This window comes from Mycteria americana, chromosome 13 (assembly GCF_035582795.1).
Source record: "Mycteria americana isolate JAX WOST 10 ecotype Jacksonville Zoo and Gardens chromosome 13, USCA_MyAme_1.0, whole genome shotgun sequence".
NCBI lineage: Eukaryota > Metazoa > Chordata > Aves > Ciconiiformes > Ciconiidae > Mycteria > Mycteria americana.
Genome location: NC_134377.1, coordinates 6,719,921 through 6,738,983, shown reverse-complemented (window position 1 = coordinate 6,738,983; position 19,063 = coordinate 6,719,921). Strand labels below are relative to the sequence as shown.

The 19,063-nt window shown below is 45.8% G+C and overlaps 2 protein-coding genes across 10 annotated transcripts in view; both read right to left on the bottom strand.

The window, feature by feature from the left end:
- Window positions 1-3,293: 3,293 nt before the first annotated feature.
- ANHX (anomalous homeobox) lies at window positions 3,294-15,880 on the bottom strand. Its single transcript, XM_075516232.1, has 9 exons — window positions 15,638-15,880; window positions 13,688-13,961; window positions 12,919-13,043; window positions 12,576-12,699; window positions 11,133-11,310; window positions 10,516-10,648; window positions 9,941-10,242; window positions 5,549-5,636; window positions 3,294-3,628 (listed from the first exon to the last, which is right to left on the bottom strand). The coding sequence occupies exons 1-9, from the start codon at window positions 15,673-15,675 to the stop codon at window positions 3,598-3,600; spliced, it is 1,293 nt and encodes a 430-aa protein (XP_075372347.1). The 5' UTR covers window positions 15,676-15,880; the 3' UTR covers window positions 3,294-3,597.
- Window positions 15,881-15,985: 105 nt separating this feature from the next.
- DEPDC5 (DEP domain containing 5, GATOR1 subcomplex subunit) overlaps window positions 15,986-19,063 on the bottom strand; it is a 50,054-nt gene continuing 46,976 nt past the window's right edge. For all 9 annotated transcript variants that reach the window (XM_075516196.1, XM_075516202.1, XM_075516194.1 and 6 more), the window contains 3 exons: window positions 18,819-18,879; window positions 17,680-17,762; window positions 15,986-16,787 (listed from right to left, as the gene is read on the bottom strand). In XM_075516196.1, coding sequence (XP_075372311.1) covers window positions 16,492-16,787; window positions 17,680-17,762; window positions 18,819-18,879 — 440 coding nt within the window. In that variant the 3' untranslated portion in view covers window positions 15,986-16,491. The remainder of the gene's footprint in view (window positions 16,788-17,679; window positions 17,763-18,818; window positions 18,880-19,063) is intronic.

The following is a 19,063-nucleotide window of genomic DNA, read 5'->3' as shown; positions in this document are numbered from 1 at the left end:
CTTCGGAAACGAGAGCAAGGTAAGACACAAACTGAACAATTCAAATGCTAGCCCAGTGTGAACATAATGTAAAGAACTCCACTACACTGTCCTTCAAAGACTAACTCCACCCAGCAGCACAGGCAGAGAAGGCCAAATGCTAAGCACCACTGCCATTCAGCAGAGATTCACTTGCTCTCTTCCTCTACTGCCCAGCTATGCATCCCATCTGTTTTAGCTCATGGATGGGGAAGCAGCAGCCTACCTCTGAACTCTGCTCAGGTACCTGTAACTGAGCGTGGTCGAGTCCTGTGAGATCACCTGTAGGCACAGCTTGCAAATTCTTGTCCAAAGACGATGAGCTCCTCAAAAATGTTTTGTGCAGATTCAATATCCAGGTGGCACAGGGCAAAGATGCTAGTGGGCCAGAATACGCTGTACTTCAACTACTTGACTTTACATCTCAAACAGAAATACTTTTAATTTACCGAATTTCACATATCAAGCTTTGAATCATCTAACGTAAGTTTCCAGAAAAGTAGTAAGTTATTTCATCTGGGAAGTGACCTAGAAACTTCAATTGTCCTCCAGAGAACAACTGTGCCCAATTTGGAAATGAAATTCATCAAGTGAGGTGTAAGAGAAAAAGCTTTAATTCTGCCTTAGCTGCAAAGCCTTTTTCAGATTTAAGTTTGGAAAAGAGACTTGTCCTTCTAGCACTCCTTAGGAATTCTGGTGAATTGAGCCTCTTCTTTTTACTTAAAAAATCAAAACAACTGTGTTCTCGAACTATTTAAAAAACTTACAAGGCCTTAGGACACTGGTATTGTTAAGATGGTAGAACAAAGGTTGGTTATCTCCAAACCCAAAATACCTGCATTCCCTAGCACGGGTTGTTTTCTTAGAAAATAATGTATTTAATTTTGAATGACAGGTACCTAAAAATTCTGTACCGGGGGAGTAGAGTTAATCTAATCGTTATCATCTTCCCTAGCAGGGAACAGCACTAAATATTTGAAAGGAACTGAAACATGTGTCACTGTAAGAAAGGCATCATTCCTCTTTACTCCAATACATCGCTCTTGAACAGCGGGGAAACATATCCACCCTTGCTTTCATCCACGTGTATTACATACCATTGACTAGCTAAATCATAGTCATTGTAGTGACATATCATTAGGGATGAGAATTAAAGTACCTTATTTGGGATCTTATACAAAAATCTATCGGATCCAGTGTGAATTTTGCTATTGGGCTGCTGCTTCTGCATGAAAGCCGTTTCACACTAGTGGCGCACGGCAGCGTCTTCTTTTCTTTCCACCACAGGCCGCAGAGAAGAGGCAGCTCTTGCCCACCACAGTGCGAATGCCTAGTAAACGGATTTTACGCAGCGTGGCTGGGATGGCGGTACCTTTCGCCTACGGTCAGCAGCAGCAGTGCCGGGCATAGCTGGCTCCTCCGTCCGAAGGGTTACTTTCCTCCCCTCTCCCGCAGAGCCCCCAGCCTCCCTCAGCCGGGGCGGCCGCGGTCGCTGCCCCGCCTCACCCCGCGCGGGCCGCCAACGATCGCCGCGCGCCCGCTCCGCTGTTGCTATGGCTCGGCGGGAGGCGGCAGCCAATCAGGGGGCGGCAGCATATATTTGTCTCTGTTGCTACCGGCGCGGCGGACCAATGGGGAGGAAGCAGGAAGGCGGCGCGGGGCGGCCATAGCGGCGGGAAGAGCGCGTCGCCGCGTTTGTCAGAGGCGGCGGCCGCGCTGCCGGAGCCGAGAGCTCCTTGGAGAGGGGCGGATAGGCGGGGAGCGGGCCTCTTCGGGCCGGGCGAACGCGTCCCCCACCGGTTTCTGGGAGGGCCGCGGTCGCCCAGCACCTTTCCTCCCTGCGCGCCAGCTGGGATTCACCCAGGGCCCCATTGTGGAAGGAAATAAAAGTAAACGTGTGCATAACCCTTCCATGCAGCACTGTTTTGAACACAAAACCTCCGACAGCAAGAAGATGGCCTTCCAAGTGAGACCCACCAAACTAAAGGAAGAATCAGGGTCTCAACGCTCAAGTGTACCCAGGGCAGCTGGTGCTAGGGTTTTAATACATAATTACATACCCCATGTGAGTAATTACTTCACACCCTTACCTTGAAAAATGAACCCCAGGGAAAGAGTCATTCATAACCTTTATTTGCTAACTTTATTACAAAAAGTACTGGAGCCATCTACTTTGTGTATATCAGGGCTGGAGTTTGGCAAGGATTACCCCTTTTGCAATACAGATTTAAAAAATAGAAGTAATTCTTAGGTAAAATACCCAAAAGTCTGCCCAATGACTTGCAGCATTAGTTTTAAACCTGCCTCAAGGGTCTGCTTTGCTGCTCATGCCCTAACACTCTCATACACAAGTCTGCTTTTTAAGTCTCCAAAAGAAAGCAAGCAAACGGGGCTCCTGATCCGTGAGCAGCGCGAGATGAAGGAGTGTAACAGGCAGCCTCGAAGCTGGGTTAAGTAAGGAAAAGTACAGGGCAAGAGGAACAGAGTTGCGCACGCTCCCCAGGAGAGCTGCAGTGAACAGCTTACCCCCACAGAGCGAGCAGCCTTCAGCCAACTACAGTATCAGCCCCACACTTATAGGGTGTGTAGGAAACGGAATCTGCACAACTCACGCTGCCTTGCAGGGCACTCGTCTGAATAGGATGTGCTCGCCTGCCGCTGCCGGGTGCCAGACTGCCGCAGACCACCTGAAGGGTGATACAATTGCCTTGGCACTTGTGCCTTGCCACCCAGATCTGGGGACTGAAAATGGATCAAGAGGGTTCAGCGGCTCCCAGCTCCTCCATTCATCCTTCTTTGCTGGGCAATCTGAGTTGCAGGTGGTATTAAATACTGACACACTGGTATGCCCTCCCCCAGTCCTGCAAGAACATAGACTTTAGCACTGAAAATTCTGCCATGCTCCAGTTTGTATCATCTGTGACACTACGGAGTATGGAACACTCCAGAAGTTATGCCCAGCAGTACAATAGAAATACAGAGATGAGAAATAGTGGTATTTTACCAGCACTTAGCTGAGACCTTATTTCCAGGCCTGAGAAAAAGTTACCTTCTGCTATCCACTACCTATCTGCTATCCACCTGCCTATCCAGTGCTAGGCAATGTAACTAAATTTTACTCTTTTTGAGTACAGGAGCTTCATTTACCTTCATGATGTAATGAAGGACTCAGATCTGTCCAGTGCTATGGGTAGAAATATGTAACTGCCACAGAACTAGTGACTTGATATTTTTAGCATCTACAGTGCAGCTTCAGACTGCTCCAGTAAAAACCGACAATCCACAATGCACCTTTGGTTTCTTCTATCCTTTGCAAAATTCTTAATAAAACTGTAACTAAAACAAACTTTGTAACTATTAGAAAAAGCCTTCATCCTTCTACCTCACTCTCTCTATTCATCTTCATGTCAAACCCCTCATTCATTTAAAAAAAAAAAAAAAGGGGAAAAAAAACCCAGGAAAGGATGGGGTGTTTCCTGGGGAAGTGCAGACCACATTGAGTGTCTCTGCAGGCAGGTCACATTCGTCCCCCGGCTGAGAATTCAAAGAGCAGCCATGCTGCCCAGAACGTGTCGCTGGTTAATGGGTCACCAACTGGATCCGCCAGGACCTGAAAGACACAGGAAGGAATCAAAGCTTCACCACATACAATCTTTAATGATGCCGGTGCTCACGGTGGAAGAGCTCCTTTGGGCAGACATACAGTAGCACAAGACTGAGTGGTGGGAGGGAATGTCAGTGGTGAGGGCAGTGTGCATGAAGTGACAAAGTCCTTGTTCCCCTCTAAGTTCAGGCACAGTAATCCATCTGTACAGGACGTGGGTGTAAAAATGACAAATACAATCAGTGCACAATTTAACTCAGTAATTCAGAGAAGAGCAATTCCCTTCCCTTTGCCCAAGGCATTGGCTCCTATAAAAGCAAGTAAATGACAGAGGGTAAGACCAGAATGAAATAATTAAGAAGGGAGTCATCACCTGAACAGGGGAGCTCTGTTCAGGGAGGGAAAGAAAGGTCTCCAAAATTAACTAACTTTTTTTTTGTTTTCTTGTTTTGTTTTACTCTCATTTTGGCTCTGATGGGATGCATGACCTACAAAAAGCAAATTGAAAGTCATGCGTGGACAAAAGGAAGCGTACATCTGCACCCCTGTGGTTCAAACACAGGAACGAAACATCTGAATATTCCTGCAACAAGCCCAGGGCAAGCTGATTCAGCAAGAAACAGAGCGCCCAGGAAGTCTATACAATGCTGTAAAATCATTTACCCATTCAAGCTCTTCCTTTTCCTACAGCACACATTAAAATATGCAAAAATTGCTTTTCTGAATTCCTAAACTGAGTAATTGTTACGAAGATTTGAGGAGGTCCCCTTTTGACATCTGCAGGCATCACACAGTATCTCGCTCCCCAGCCCACATTGCACCGAGTGTCATGTTTCTATACCATTGCAAAATCAGTGCAAGAATGCAAAATAGCAAGATGAAAACGCTAGCTACAGAGACTGCATGCTCTGGAAATCTTAGAAAAGGCTCATTCATTATTAATGCCCAAAGCTTTCCTACTCATCTGGCTCACATTATGGCTGGTAAAAAGGCCACTTTCCAAGATACAGATCTTTATATTGATGCTTTCAAAGGCTCAAAAGAGGTTCTGTTACTGCCCTCAGAGCTGCAGCCGCTTCCTATAATGAGGCCAGCAGATATGGTCTCCTGCTTTTCAAAATCTCTTTTAAAAAGGTTTTCTCCAGCAGCTTACATTGCAAGAGAAACAGAAATGGATGCTAACTGATTGGTAGACCAACACACGTGAAGCCAAAAAATAGCTCAAGGTACAGTGTAGATAGGGCTTTCTTGGGTCCTATTTTTAAGTAACATTTAATTCACAGATGTGCTCCCATCCCCTTGAAAGCACCAGATTTCTAACTTCTAGTCTCTACTGCCTTAAAATCACCGTAAGAAGGCATGCAGACTGCATCCAGATCATGGAAGTAACTTCTTTTATCATTTCCTGTAATAACCCTGCTCTGTACACTGCTATCGGCCATCTCAGAACAGTGCAAAACCCCTTTTCCTCAGCAATAACACGGACTTGGAAATGAAAATTACATAAGAGATTTAAAGAGGTCTGAGAGAGCAGAGTCAAATCCTGCAGAACCCCTCAGAGGGGAGGACCCTCAAGCAGCCATCTTCCTGTCGTCTTCTTTCCACATTGCTTAAAATTTAAGTTACACTTTGGATCTGCACAGGTTGCTTTGGCCATCATTTCAATGACACATTTAGTAAAATTAGGGTCTGATAAGCATTCCAAGTGGAAAAAACAACAAAAACACCTCTGCTTCTAGCATTTGCTAGATGCTACCCAGGGAATGCCCAGCTTGCTCTGAACTGGATTCCAAAAGGTATGCTTAGATCAAACATGTTTCATACTAAATACGATGTGAGATTTCTCACCTCCTGTGCGAGAGCTACAGCTGGATAGTGTGCACAGGGCTAAGCTCCTTTCTCTGAACATTAGGTGTGTTCTCTTACCTGGCTTTGTCCCAAGGCTTGGCTTTCTTCCATGCAGGGTGCAGAATCAGGTGGGCACTGAGGCTTGCCAAACACAGTCTGACAGGAACTGGAAGAAAATACGATGATATACAAATGCATTTGTATTTATGCTACTCGCCACTTACTGTAGTGTTTTGCAGCAGGATGAGAGGGGCTGCTAGCAAGACTATTCATTCAACAGAGTTCTGTTAAGTTGTCTACAAACCGGCCCCATTTCTCCAAATTGTTATGGCCTGAAAATACAGATTCTGCACTGGGAGGACTAGCCTGACCAGGAGCAGTATACAGGAATGACATCTAGATTTGCAACTTTCCTTATGCTGCCAGAACATTCTCCATAAACATAGATGTCTACCAAAATGTCTCTTTCCTGGAACATATTTTAAAAACACAGATCTTAAGAGTCAAAACATAAACATGTGGCTTTAGACGTAGCCACAACATTGGCTCCGATTCTACTATAGCTTTTCAAGGCCACCAGTCGAGAGTCTGGGGACATGGCTTCTCCATCCACACCTCCCCTGGGGGCTCTGCCAGCCTCTGAAAGAGGTCACAGTCTGCAGGCTCTGGGTCAAGCAGGAGACACTGGGTACTTGATGATGAGATGTTCTCTCCCTTCATCACCAACTCAAAAGTATCTATACTCCACCAACACTGCCCATACCACTACCAGGAATAGCCCAGGGTATGAACATAGGCCCAGACCAAAGGTGCCAACTAATAGAGCGTAGGAAAAAAGTAGCAGAAACAGGGCACGTGTCAAGTTGTCCTTCCTTGGAATGCCCCCCAGGTTCCAGCAGTCAGTCTTGGGACTCCTCTGCTGGAGGCTGCATTCAGGCAATTACATATGCTAACGACAAATGGACTCAACCCCCTGCCCCCCCAAGAATTTCTCTCATCCTTTTTCATAGCCCACTTACACTGACATGCACAATGCCCTTAGCAACAAATTCTGCGATTTCATGATGCAACATGCCAAAAAGTCGCCTCCTTTTGTGCATTTTGAACTTGCTGCCTGCCAGTGTCGGGGTGCTGGGTTATCCAGAGGGGAGAGCCTAACAGCAGGAGGATTCCTAGCGCTCTGAGCTGGAATCCTAAAAATGCAGGCAGAAGCGGTAAGCTGCAACGAACATCTCAGCACTGATGTTTTCTAAATCAATATGCTGGCTCATAAATGCAGTCTGTCTTGCTCCGTAGAATTCAGTGTGCTTTTCTGTTTGAAATGTGAGGCACGAGAGAGTTATATTCTGCATGAACCATTAGCTGGGCTACATTCCACCTGTCCCAACTTGAGGAGTGAAGAGAATACAACACCACTATCTGTAAAGGCAAGCATCTGTTTGGTGTCCCACAGGAACTTCCAGTTTGCTAGCTGGATCAAACTCTCCTGCCAGGCAGCAGGAGCAGATGGAGACAGTCAGCTCCCTGCCTGGTTCCCCCTCACACTCCCACCTCACAGCCCTGTAGATCATAAGAGGCTTGGATACAGCCCAAGTGCGTAGGACCGACTGTAAAAAGCCCATGAAAGAAATCAACTGGAATCATTCTAATAAGCTTTCAGGCCAAGTCCTTTCCAGGTGAGTACCTTTAAAAACAAAACAGGACATTAAGGGTCCTTTGGCTGACTTGTAGCTCTACCCCTGCACTTAGGAAGCAGGGAGCCACAGGTGCTGGCAAGGCAGCAAGAGCATAACACTAAGCCCACTGCAGGTGGGTGACCTTGGATAAATAATTTCCTTCTCTGTGCTTTACTCTTATCTGTGAAGCACAGATAATTTCACTGCCCTGTCTTTCCAGAATAGCAACACTCATTTGCCTTACAGTTTAAGCTGTTGACTCCTTCATGAGTCCTCAGATGAGTGATGCTCATTGCAACATTATTGCTAAAGATGACTTTGGTGACACAATACTTCTAATCCAGTAACTCTGTTAGAGGGCTCTGCCTGATAACAAAGGTGATCCTCATTCATTGCCATTCACCAAATAGTGATCTTACCCAAGACTACCCACATGAGGTCTCCTGGCTCTCCAGAGAGAAATTGCAAAAAGGCCAAGATGAAATTGCAGCCTAAGCATCGCTCATTTCCAAAGAGATTGGTGCTCCATAGCATTCATGGCATTTTGGGGAGTTCAAGGTTTTGGGGGGAGCTGGACCAGGCCACTAAACAGGGTTTACGAATAGAGTTCAAATAACTGTATCCTCATCAGAAGCTGTCAATGAAGCAGCAAGTCCTGCCCCTACCAGGAATACGATAAAGGGTGTGTGGATTCCTGGCACAACTGACATACCCAACAAGGAGACATTCACCATAGATTTCTTCTACTGGCGGAACATATTTTAAAAATAAACATGACCTCACTCTAGAGTCAGAACATGCAATTTTAAATCCAGCCAAAATATTGCCAGCAAGCCTCACCTATCTTTTGTGATCTTTAGCCACTGTTTAAAACTGCAAATCCTAAAACACAGACTGAGGGGGGTTTACAATGCCTAGACCTGGGTTCTCCCCAGCAATTCAGAGCGGGGAGTCTGACATGAATGTGAACAACTGTAGGCACCAAGCCAACTGGGAAACAGGGGTAAAAGGCAGAAGTGTTTTTAGGAGGGAACTGGGAGGCAAAAAACCCCACTGATCTTCACTTATCTCCAGTGAATCACTGCCTTCCCTTGTTGCTTGACAAGCCACAAAGCCTCTCTGTGCCTCTGCTTCCTCATCTATAAAGTGGGAATAAAAGTGCTTCTACCTACCTCTTTGACATATTATTGACAGTGTCAAGCAGAAGGGTTACAAAATGGGGCTACTGCTCCTGTTCTGTCTTGCAGATCAGTAAATTAAAGGAACCTCGTAATGTCTGTTTGGCAGTGTTTATTTTTATGTAACATTATGGAAGTTGTATAACATACGGAAGATGGCACAGATTTTTGTTGTTTTGCATTCTGTGAATTTATCTCAAGTCCCAGAGAAAACCTGCAGTCTGAAACATTTGATACAGGTGGAAAACAGAAAGACAGAACAGTGCCTGTCTTTCTGTCTTCCAATTTGGAAAGATTGCACTATGGAATAATCTTGTCATGAGGTTATGAAGCTACAAAAACTATTTTAGGATTAAATACAGGCCCTACCAATGCAGCCCACAGAATCAGCTCTCACTGAGATCAGTATAGGTTATAATTTTCTGCCAAAAAGAAAAACAGGCAAATCGCTTAGAAACTAAATGTGCTTTAAAGACAGGGGTACATATCTTTTCTGACGAGGCTGGTCCCGAATCTCCTTTGTGCCACCACTGTAACACATATACGCTTATACAGCATTTCCCATTTCCAGTGCACAGATATAAATATCTGCAAAATATGATGGACGCAAGGAGAGTCAGGCCCCTGAAATGAGATGCTTCACTACACTCTTTCTGCAACCCTCTTCAACAGGGGGATCAGGACAAGGCTAACCCACAGCATCACTGTTACTCCTGCCTTTAAGAAGCCCTGTGCTTTCCGCTCCCTTTACCTGTGGGGAAGAATAGATTCCAGGGTCCCTAGCTGTCCTTCTCTAAGGATGAAGCTTTCAACCTCTAAATCTGACTGCTGAGTGATTCTTCCTGAACTGGCCTCAATACAGACACCTTGAGGGACTCTGCTCAAGGGAGCTCTCATACCTGCTGAAATAAATGCTCGTATTAAAGACAATTACAGATAACATGACCCCAACCTCTGACCCAGCTATTCCTCCCCTCCTTGCTCCACATTCACTAGAGGCTGGGTCAATGGCAGTCACAGCACTTTCTGTTCTGTAGACCTACAGCAAAAGCAGGTGGACATCACTTACGTATCCTATCAAGGCTATTCTGAAGAACAGGGAGAAGAAAAGAGATGGTGGGAACAAGACTGGACAGGAAGGAAACAGAGAGGGAGAGAGAAAGAATAGCAGGAAAGAGAAAGTGAGAATGTGTTGCTGAAGACCAGCACTGTGTCACAGTTAAGAAGTTCCCAGCCTCTGCTCAGGCAATCTCTTAAGAATGACAGGCATTTAAAAACCCAGAAGCTTGCAAACTGACAAGGTGAGCAGACACTACCTGAACGGGCTCTTCCAATGGAAATGCTAAAAGGAATCCACCTCGCTGGAAAAGTACTCTTTTATGGAAGGAGTTACAGTTTAAGCAAAAGAGTAGGTAAGAATGTCTGCTTCAACACCTTAAAACCACAGATTTTTCTCACTGAGCTACTATGGGAGCAGATCTCCAGAGCTCAAGATAAGCCCTGCTCCCAGTTGTCATGACATCGGAAAGCCATATAAGTGAGCAAGAGTGTTTACAACAAAGGGAAGAGAAACTTGAGAACTCTTAGGTCAACCATCTGGGTGCAGTTTTACTAACCTTCTATACTTGGAGGCCACATGGAGCCAGAGACTCCTCTGGTGCTGGAAGGGGCCTGCCAGAAGGCCAGCCGTTCATCTGGGAAGGTAAGGGACCCGCAAGAGCACAGGACAAAGTTATCCAGCTGGGGGATGGCATCAGTACTGCTTGCTACTTCTCTGGGCTGCAGGACAGCAGAGTTAAAGCAGGTTCCTGGTTCCAGTATAGCCTTGGTGTAAAAAGCTACAGGTTGTTCAGTGGTGTGAGTGGTCAACAAAGCCTTGCTTGTCCCCGCTTCATACAGCTCACTGCTCTGCATAAAGCTATAATGATGGAGAAAATAAATCAGCCAGACGTATTGCGTTGCAAAGAGGGGGGACCCCCCAGCTAAACCTTTGAATCCTGCCCTTGACAGCTGGGAGATTAACTGCTAGATGCTCTGACTGCCTGATGCTGGGCATGGACCATTCCCACCTATGGAGTCACGACTCCTAAGTGATGTCCTCTGGGAACTGACATGAAAGGCAGTTCCATGAACAAGTTTAAAGGTTGCTTCATCTCTGAACTGTCAGTATAAAGACTTTTTCATACATCACCTGGATTCCAGCATCTTTAAATAAGTTCCTTCAGGAGGCTTATCCAGATCTGCAGCTGACTGCTCCCACCCTGGGTCACAGGGCATGAGGGTTATCTCCATTTGCTCAGAGCCGATGCCTGCACAAGATCCATCTGAAAGGTGCAGGCCAGGCAGGTGAAGGAACTCTAATAGTTACTCCAAAAAGCAATGACATAAGTCTAATTTGCCAGATGCAGCATGACCCTTTTATTCCCCGTGACTGATGTTTGGTCAAGATTCTGTGAAGGGGCATGGAAATACTGGGTTTTACTGGAGTACTGCCCTGATCCCAGAATCTGAGAGCTAAAACCTGCTGCCTCCCACGTATTTGCTTTCATTTGGTGCCCCTTCTGAGACAGGCATCTCTTTTCACCTGTCCTTGCGCAGGCCTTATCAATGCTTGCTCCTTCTACGGAGTGACAGCCTCTAGCCAAACAATGAGGCACTCCACTGAAGCAGAGGCCTCCGATGTCCACTTGATCCATCAGCATATAGATGCTGTTCTGGAGAAGGAATATCCTTCCCTTCCTGAGGGAATTTGAAATTGTTTTTTCAGCTTTCTGGACCACATCCTAAGCCCATTAGGAAGAGACGAACCTGCAGTTTGTGGAGTGTAGGATCCTTTATCCGGCTGCTCCTTTGTGTGGTAAGTCTCAGGACATGAGTTGTTGGGCTTTTCCATACGAGGGAGGCAGGATTTTTGACGTCGTCGATAATTTGCAAACCAATTATAGACCTGATTTGGCTGCAGGTTCATGTCCTGAGCCAACCTCTCCTGCAAACCCAGGTGTAGGGAGAGATCAAGGGAAAAAGAATAAACCACATCCAAATAATCAGGCTTTCCCCTTCAGTTCCAAAAGCAGCCCAGCAAAAGAGCTTTCAGACCCGGAGACATTTGTTCACTAGGTCTCTGATAAGTCTATGTGGATCCCTTTGAGGAGACCAATTTATAAACTCCAACGAGTTGCTGGAAAACACATATTCCACCCTGCTCCCCTAGTCAATTTGTTTGCTAAAGGAAACCATATACTGCTATTTTATATAGCTATATTTAAATGTAAAACCTCACCAAACCATGCTCTTCCCACAGAATGACAGCTTCACATCACTAACATGACACTAATAGGATAAACACTAATACATTAAATAGTTTTCATAAACTGTCAGCAGTATAAACATCTGTATCATGTTCACAGAAAAATTTCTGCTGTATTAAATTGTTAAATAATGAGATCACATAAGTGAAGAACATATGGCAAATTAATACATAAGTGATCAACATATTCTGACCTTTTAGGACTTAATTATGCAACCTCGTTATGCTCCCAATTCAGATTGTTTTTTTAAAATGAAAATTTGGAAGTTGTTGCTGCTTTGTGAAAAGGGTAAGAAATAAACCATCTTCACATTGCAGAACTATTCACCAGGCCATCCTGCCTCATATGAGAAGGGTGTTGGAAAAATTGAGCACCACAGAGGCAGACATTAACGTCTGAAGCCTTCACCTTGCAAGGTAGTAATCAACAAGGATTACTGAATTAATTCACAGGTGACTTTCATTACAAATTTGTCCCTGTCCAAATAAGGTAGATACATGCATACATCAACACAGGCTTTCGTGTTCTCAAATTCTGTGAACTTAATGTGATAAGTCAGTACCAAATATATTCTGGTAAGCAAAGTGCAATTTTATATAGGCTATAACTCAGTCAAATCAGAAATATTTATCACCGTAATATAGCTCTTCTGAGTGATGATTGTTTCGCTGCCTATGTTAAATCACTACAAAATTAGAACTGTTAAAAGCCCAGTGAGGAGCTTATTTCCCCTGGTCTTTTTGTCCAAAGCAAGTGAAATTACTTAGGATGAACTTGACGACTTTTTAAGGAAAACTTTAGGGAAAGATCAAATATGGGAAATCCCAGCCCCACGGGGGTTTCTGAAAACAAGGATTTAGAATGAAACCTGTTATAGATCCCTGATCACAGAGTTCTGCTTTTCTGTGACAAGGCGACTTGATTGGAAGTAGCATATCCCTACCCGCTGTTTCTTGTTTGGATTTGTTGTCACCTCTGCAGCAAACCTGTGCAGTTGTTGGCGTACTTCATCTGAATAGTTTCGATTCTTCAAACCTTCAGGACAAAGAGAAATAGGTGGAGGATTCCTGTACACAGGAGAAAATAGGATTAGAAAGGACCTAAAGAATCATTCACATTCACAGGAATTTTCTCACTTGCATCACAAGTGATCAAAACGCCATGAAAAACTTAGCTCCAAGAAGCAGCCATCTTGAGATGCAAAACCAGCCTCTGCATCTCTACCCCCTGCATCTGCTAACTACAGCAGAGAAAAAAAAAAATTTTGGTTCCCCACGCTGCAGTACCTCTTCCTGCAACGGAATTTCTGCAGTGGTGTCAGAAAATCCGTGTGGTGTTTCTCCATAACCCTCCGGTAGTGAATCTCATGCCAAAGTTGCACCAGCTCCTCCTTCTCTTCTGCCTTGCAAAACTAAAACAAAATAGTACATAAGCAAACCCTTTCCAGATAGTCAGTCAGGCTTCCCATAAAGGAAAAACCCTCAACAACTAGAAACTTACTCAGAGATTCTTACTAGTTTAACAAAGCTGGTAGCATTATCCAAGTATATGGCTCGCTGTACCTTCTCTAATGTACACAGGGAGTTGCCTGCCTAATTCCTTTTGCCCTGGTGAAAAGGGACTACATTACCAGATCTAGAGGCCCAAATCCCTCACCTTGAGTAATGCCATCCCAGCCTTCCTCATATCTTCCCATCCTGGCAAGCCCTCTAAACTTGGCCTCCCCAAGGCTTTTACATCCTGGGCCCTAAGTTTGTGAAAAACTCCAAGAAGCACCACACTAGAGAACAAAAATACAACTTTCACAAACTACAACCAACGCCGTAATCACCCAATTACCTTCTTCCTCTTGACTGATTAATAGTAACTGCCTGTAGCAAAGACTTATCCTGTGTTTCAGGTCAACCAACGCACACAGATCACCTTCCACTGCCGTACACCAGCTGGAAATGCTCCACGTGCTGCAGTTTGGGTACCTCTGCACTAACAGCTCTAACTACTATTTTTCTAATACTGCTTTTTGTCTCCATGAAGAAACAAAGAACACATCCCTACCTCCAGGAGTCTGCAGGCTGCGTCATGCTGCCCATTACGGATATGAACGAACACGCAAGCTCGCACAACGTGGATGTTAGTGAGAAAATACATCTTGTGTTTGCATCCCATCATGGCCCCAACCAGCTTCTCCAGACTAGGAGACGAGTTTTGGAGGTCCTGGCAAAGCTGTCCTGCTAGATCCAGCAGCTTGGCAGGTGGGGGATCCTTGGTTTTACTCCTGTTTAACATGGCCATGAACCGCTTCATCCTTATGTCCTGTTGGAAGCCTTTTCTGTGCAATGCACAAAGTTGTGGTTAGATAAAAACTATTATCTCCTATTTTTAGCTCCTATGATATGCCTTTTTTTTTTCTTTAAAGGAAAGAAATTCACTGTGCTGTTAAAAGCAGCCTGAGGACCTCAAAACACTTAAAATAAAACTAGGCGTAAAGCAGCCCTGAAAGGCTAAAGCCACACCAGGTTTGTAGCTGAGAGAAAAGAGCTCAGAAAGACGCATTAAATTTGCCCCAAAACTCAGAGGCTGAAGGAGGAAGCCAAAGCAGGAGTGCTGCGGCGGGGAACCGCACACCCGGCTGGTCCCCATCTTCCCCACTTTGGTCTGCGTGCGTGGCTGGGGGTCGGTGCTGGCAGCTCTGCAGTACCCCACGCACATGCATGTGCCCCCAGGCCCTCCACTCTCTGTCAGATCAGGTACCCCCATATCCACATCACGATATGAAGTTTTACATCCACTGAGAGGTTAAAACTACCAGAACACTAAAGCCCAGAGACATTCGGGTGAAATTAATGAGTTTTCCCTCCAAAATGGCATGGGACAGGCCAGGGGCAGACAGCAGATACAGCAAAGTGTAACTCAAATCATCGTCGGGGCTGGTTTTCGCCCGTTTTGCTGGGGAAAGGAGGCCGGCGCGATCCCCCCGTGCCCGGCAGGTCCCCTCGGGGACACCCACCCCCTGGGCCAGCTCCAGCCCCGACAGAAAAAAAGGGGGAAAAGCTGTTAGATACCTGCGAGGTTGAGGAGCAGGGACACCCCGGCAGCCCCGTCCCCTCCCGAGGCAGCGGGAGCGCAGCCCGGGGCGCCAGAGCCCGCCCCCGCCCCGGCCGCCCCCGCGGCTCCCCGGCCCCTTCCTCCCGCGGCGGAGCGCCGGGCCCCGCGACCCGGGACCTGTCCGCCGGGCCCCGGGAGCAGGGAAAGGGAAGAGGAAGGGCAGCGCGGGACCCTGCGCGCACGGCGAGCGCTGCGCGGAGCCGGCTCTGCCCCGCACAGCCGCCAGCCCAGTCCTGCAGCCGGCCGAAGCCTCACCCTCGTCCGCAGCCTCATGCGGGGGAAAAGAGCTTTGCAGCGTTAAAAGCGACCCCGGTTTGCGGGTGCGGAGCCGCTGTTGGCCTCCAGGTCCTTGCAGACGCGGGGTGTTGCAGGGCTGCCCCTGCACTCCGCCCCCGCCCCCCTTAAACGGCCTTGACAAAGCCAAGTGCAGCGTGCACTCCTACTTTCGTAGTAAAATGGTGTAGAATAGACGGCAGCAAGTTGCTTTCGTACTAGAGTATTTTTTTAAGGTGTTAATGGGGATCAGACATGCACTGATAATTTTGACACACTTAAATGAACTGAATGAAGAGGCACGCAGCTCAAACCCACCTTTTCTAGGTGGGTACTGTAATAACAGATGAGTCATCCAGACTTAGTTTAGGGGATGAAACTGAAGCAGCTATGATTTTCCTTGAATTAGGTCTGAACACCACTGTGAATGTGTCAGCCCTCTGCTGACTTCAATTTAGCGAGGACAGATAACAATAGTAACGATCTCGCAGCAGGAGTCAACAGCCCCCCCACGCACAGCGCTACTGGGTGCAGGTCCTGAGCCCACCCTGAATCTGCACTTAACTAGCTCATGCTACGTCCATGCGCCATATGCAAGCTTCCTCTGCAAAGACAAAGACTACATACTTGACCGTAGGCATCTTCATTTTGCTGCATGCAGACATATCCTAAAAATCTGCTCATAATCCTCCTTGTTCCTCCAATTAGCAGCATCTTGTGTTCAGTTGCCCTTGATTTCTCCCTGGGCCTTGCAGGACAGTAACTGGCTTCTTGCTCCTGCTGCATGACACTGTTCTAGATCCAGAGCTGGAGACACAAAGTCCTGGATGCTTGAAGGACAAAGCCCCACCACTGAACTTTGAGCATTTCATTATCATGCTGGACACTAGAAGCAGTATTTCCTTTTGGCAATTATTCTCCTTTACTCCCTGATTCTGTATTGCTGTCTGGAGTTACAACAAAACATCAGGTCACTTGATTTTCTGCATTTTTACTTATTTACATGTATGAAATTTAACAAGTGTCTCTCACATTTTATCTTACATATTCACACAATCAGGTACACCTGAAAAGGGAAAGAGGCAGGCTGCTGTCAGGCACATCAGATGCAAACAGCACCAATAATTTCCAATGACAGTGAGCTGTTACCATCACACTCTGTGCTGAATCTAACTGCCCTTGAAAACCATTTGCGCACTCCCTCCTTTACCTCTGCTCTAACTGAAGTTTTGGCAATCAAAGGACTGCCACTACTTGAAACCAAGCTGAGGTCAGGTGATAGATATCGGCAAGCCAAGAGCTCAGATTCCTTTTCAAAGGGCTTAATCAAATTCTGTTGAATATCAACAGCAACATTGATCAGGTCCTCTTGGACCCTCAAGATGAATCCAACAGAGGTTCTTTTCCAGTCATCCTTCACCTCTACTTCCTTGCCACAAGGCAAAGCTTCTAGCTGTCTCCCTAAGAGATACAACCCTATTTCACGGAGCACTAGCATGCATCTTATCTAGACAATCAGTCCAGAACAAAACAAGCCGGCTATCTTTGTTCCAGCAAAAGTCTGTGAAGTCTTTCAGCAACCGATCAGCAAACTTCTCATCCCCAGTGGCACTGGACCGCCATGTTTTCGTCAGCATGGTGTTGTAGGCCCAGTTGTACCCAATGCGCTCTTCACAAAACATGTTCTGGTTGGTGGAGCTAGTGGAGTTGCGTCGGCGTCGCTGCTGCCCACAAGAAAATTTCCGCTTGGAATATGGTAGCTGCAAAAACACTGTCCCTGGAGGAAACAGACAGGGCTTTAGTTTTAGGCAGACCTAAATCCCTACAACTGGTAGCTGACTCATTGAATTCCGAAAAGGAAACTGGACTGAGTTTCATTTAATTGCCATTTAGCAAGATAAAATGGGATACACTTTTCCTCCTTTGCTTTCACATGCTACTTCCCGCAAACAACAACATTGGGAGAGAGCACACTTAGTCTTGCCTTTCTCTCAGTAGAAGGGAATGAAGCAAAGCTGTAGGCTCTGATCCATCTTTCTAATTTTACATCAATTTCCATTCTCTTCTGCCATTTTCCAAAAGCTCTCTTCCTGTCATTTTCTTCATGTCTCAGCAACCCCTCTGAACATACTAAGTTATTTTACTGTAATATGCCATGCATGGAGCTTAGTTAGAAGTGCTGATAGATCACCAGCATTTATGAAGAATAATAATGAGAGCAAGTGGATCCTAAATGCTTTATCTATCTCCCACACAGCATGTATGGGTAGAGATGCATCTACAACTGACATTAAGCATGAGAACAGAGCACTGACGTGTCCCAACACCTTTCCCTCCTTTCTAGCTTCTGGATACACATTTATTTACACTGCACTTGGAATAAGCTCTGCCTTTTTTTTTTTATTTCTTCATTTCCTGGAAAGAAAAGTTTCAGAGACACTATAAAGCAAGATTTCAGACCAATGGCATTGATTAGCAGCAACACTTTGTGCTTTTCCTACTGCCTCTCCAGTTTTCTGGTTTGTGTTGGCTGATACAGCTTCTTGTCATCTGACTAGCAACATAATGAGGACCAACATCACTGACACAAAACACAAGCTGCATGTAAAATGGTTCTTTTGTTTGTAATAGCCTCCTCCTTGCCCCAGTGCCTGCCAAATATTGCTCACCTGTGACATGGATATACTGGGGCTTGTTCTCAGCTGGGAAGTTGAATGCAGAGGCCGAGTATTTATCTTGCACAAATCCAAATCTGGAGAAACAAACACCAGGGAAATTAAAAAAAAAAAAAAAAAAAAAAAAGCCACTCCAGCTAGGATTCCTCAGCCCAAGGCAGGGGCACCAGGGAAAACCTTCCACTGTCACAAAGGCTCCCTCTTCTTATGGCCTGAAGGCAAGGGGAAAAGGGATGAAGAGAGCTGAGCTTCTCCAAATATCCTCCGCCCCTGCTAAGCACAGTGTGAAAGCTTGTAACTCCACACCAATCTCTGTCCCAACTCGTGCCGGAAACAAGAGTACCAGTAGCTCAGTTGGGAGGGCACTGAGCAGTCTCTGACAAAATGGGGCAGCTGCACACGAATGAGGGAAAAGCAATAGTCAAGACAGACATTCTTTGGGTATGCTTCAAGCTGTAACATCATTTTTTTCATGCTGGGCAATATTCCACACAGAACTTCAAGCAGGACACCTGACAGTTCTTTGCTGTTTGGAGAATACTTGTTCCTCTTCTGCCTTCTAAGCTAATGAAAGCTTATTTCCAAGCTAAAGTCCACTACAAAAGGCAGTCTATCACAAAAAAGACTTTGGCAGTGATACCAGGAAAAACTGGCAGCTCAAGCAGACAAAGGGGTAAGGCTATATAGTATTCAAATTTTCCAACAATTCCTTCTTAAACTGGGCCCAGCCTCCTATGTAGAGCTCACATCCCAGTCTCCTGCCTATTGTCAATCATTGGTTGTCATCCCGTTCAAGACTGTGTTAAGTCCACATGAAGGAAGTAACTGTCCCTTCTCAGAAAAGGATCTATTTACAGTCTATCTGCTTCTAACTTAGACTAACAGGGCACCTTCCAAAGCCAATGCCCTCCGTAGGAGGAGAGTATGGTTTGCTAATGAGTGACAGGCTGAAACACTATCTACCTGCCCCTTGCACCCACAGAACCACCTCCAGGCATACTAGTCATGTTTTAGTCTGAGGCAGACAGCACAGAACCCACGCAACTCAGGAGTGACTGTTCAGCATAGGTCTTTATCCTAGATTACGCAGGGAGAGAGAGACGAACCTTTCAGTCATTCTGCTCTGTACTTACCTGTACGCTATTGCTTCCTGGAGGAGATGCATACGGTCCCAGTATGTTTCTGGTTCGAAGCCTAAAACAAGCAAAAAGGTAACAATTACCTAGTAAAGCCACTTTATTTCCTTCCTTTTCAAGACTTCATTTTTCCTCAGAAGACCTCTGCGCAATTCATTTTTTCTAGCCATTTCTTTTAGTCCCACTTTTTTCTGTCAGCTGTCCCTTGAATACCATCTTATTAGAGATGTGTCTTGTACATT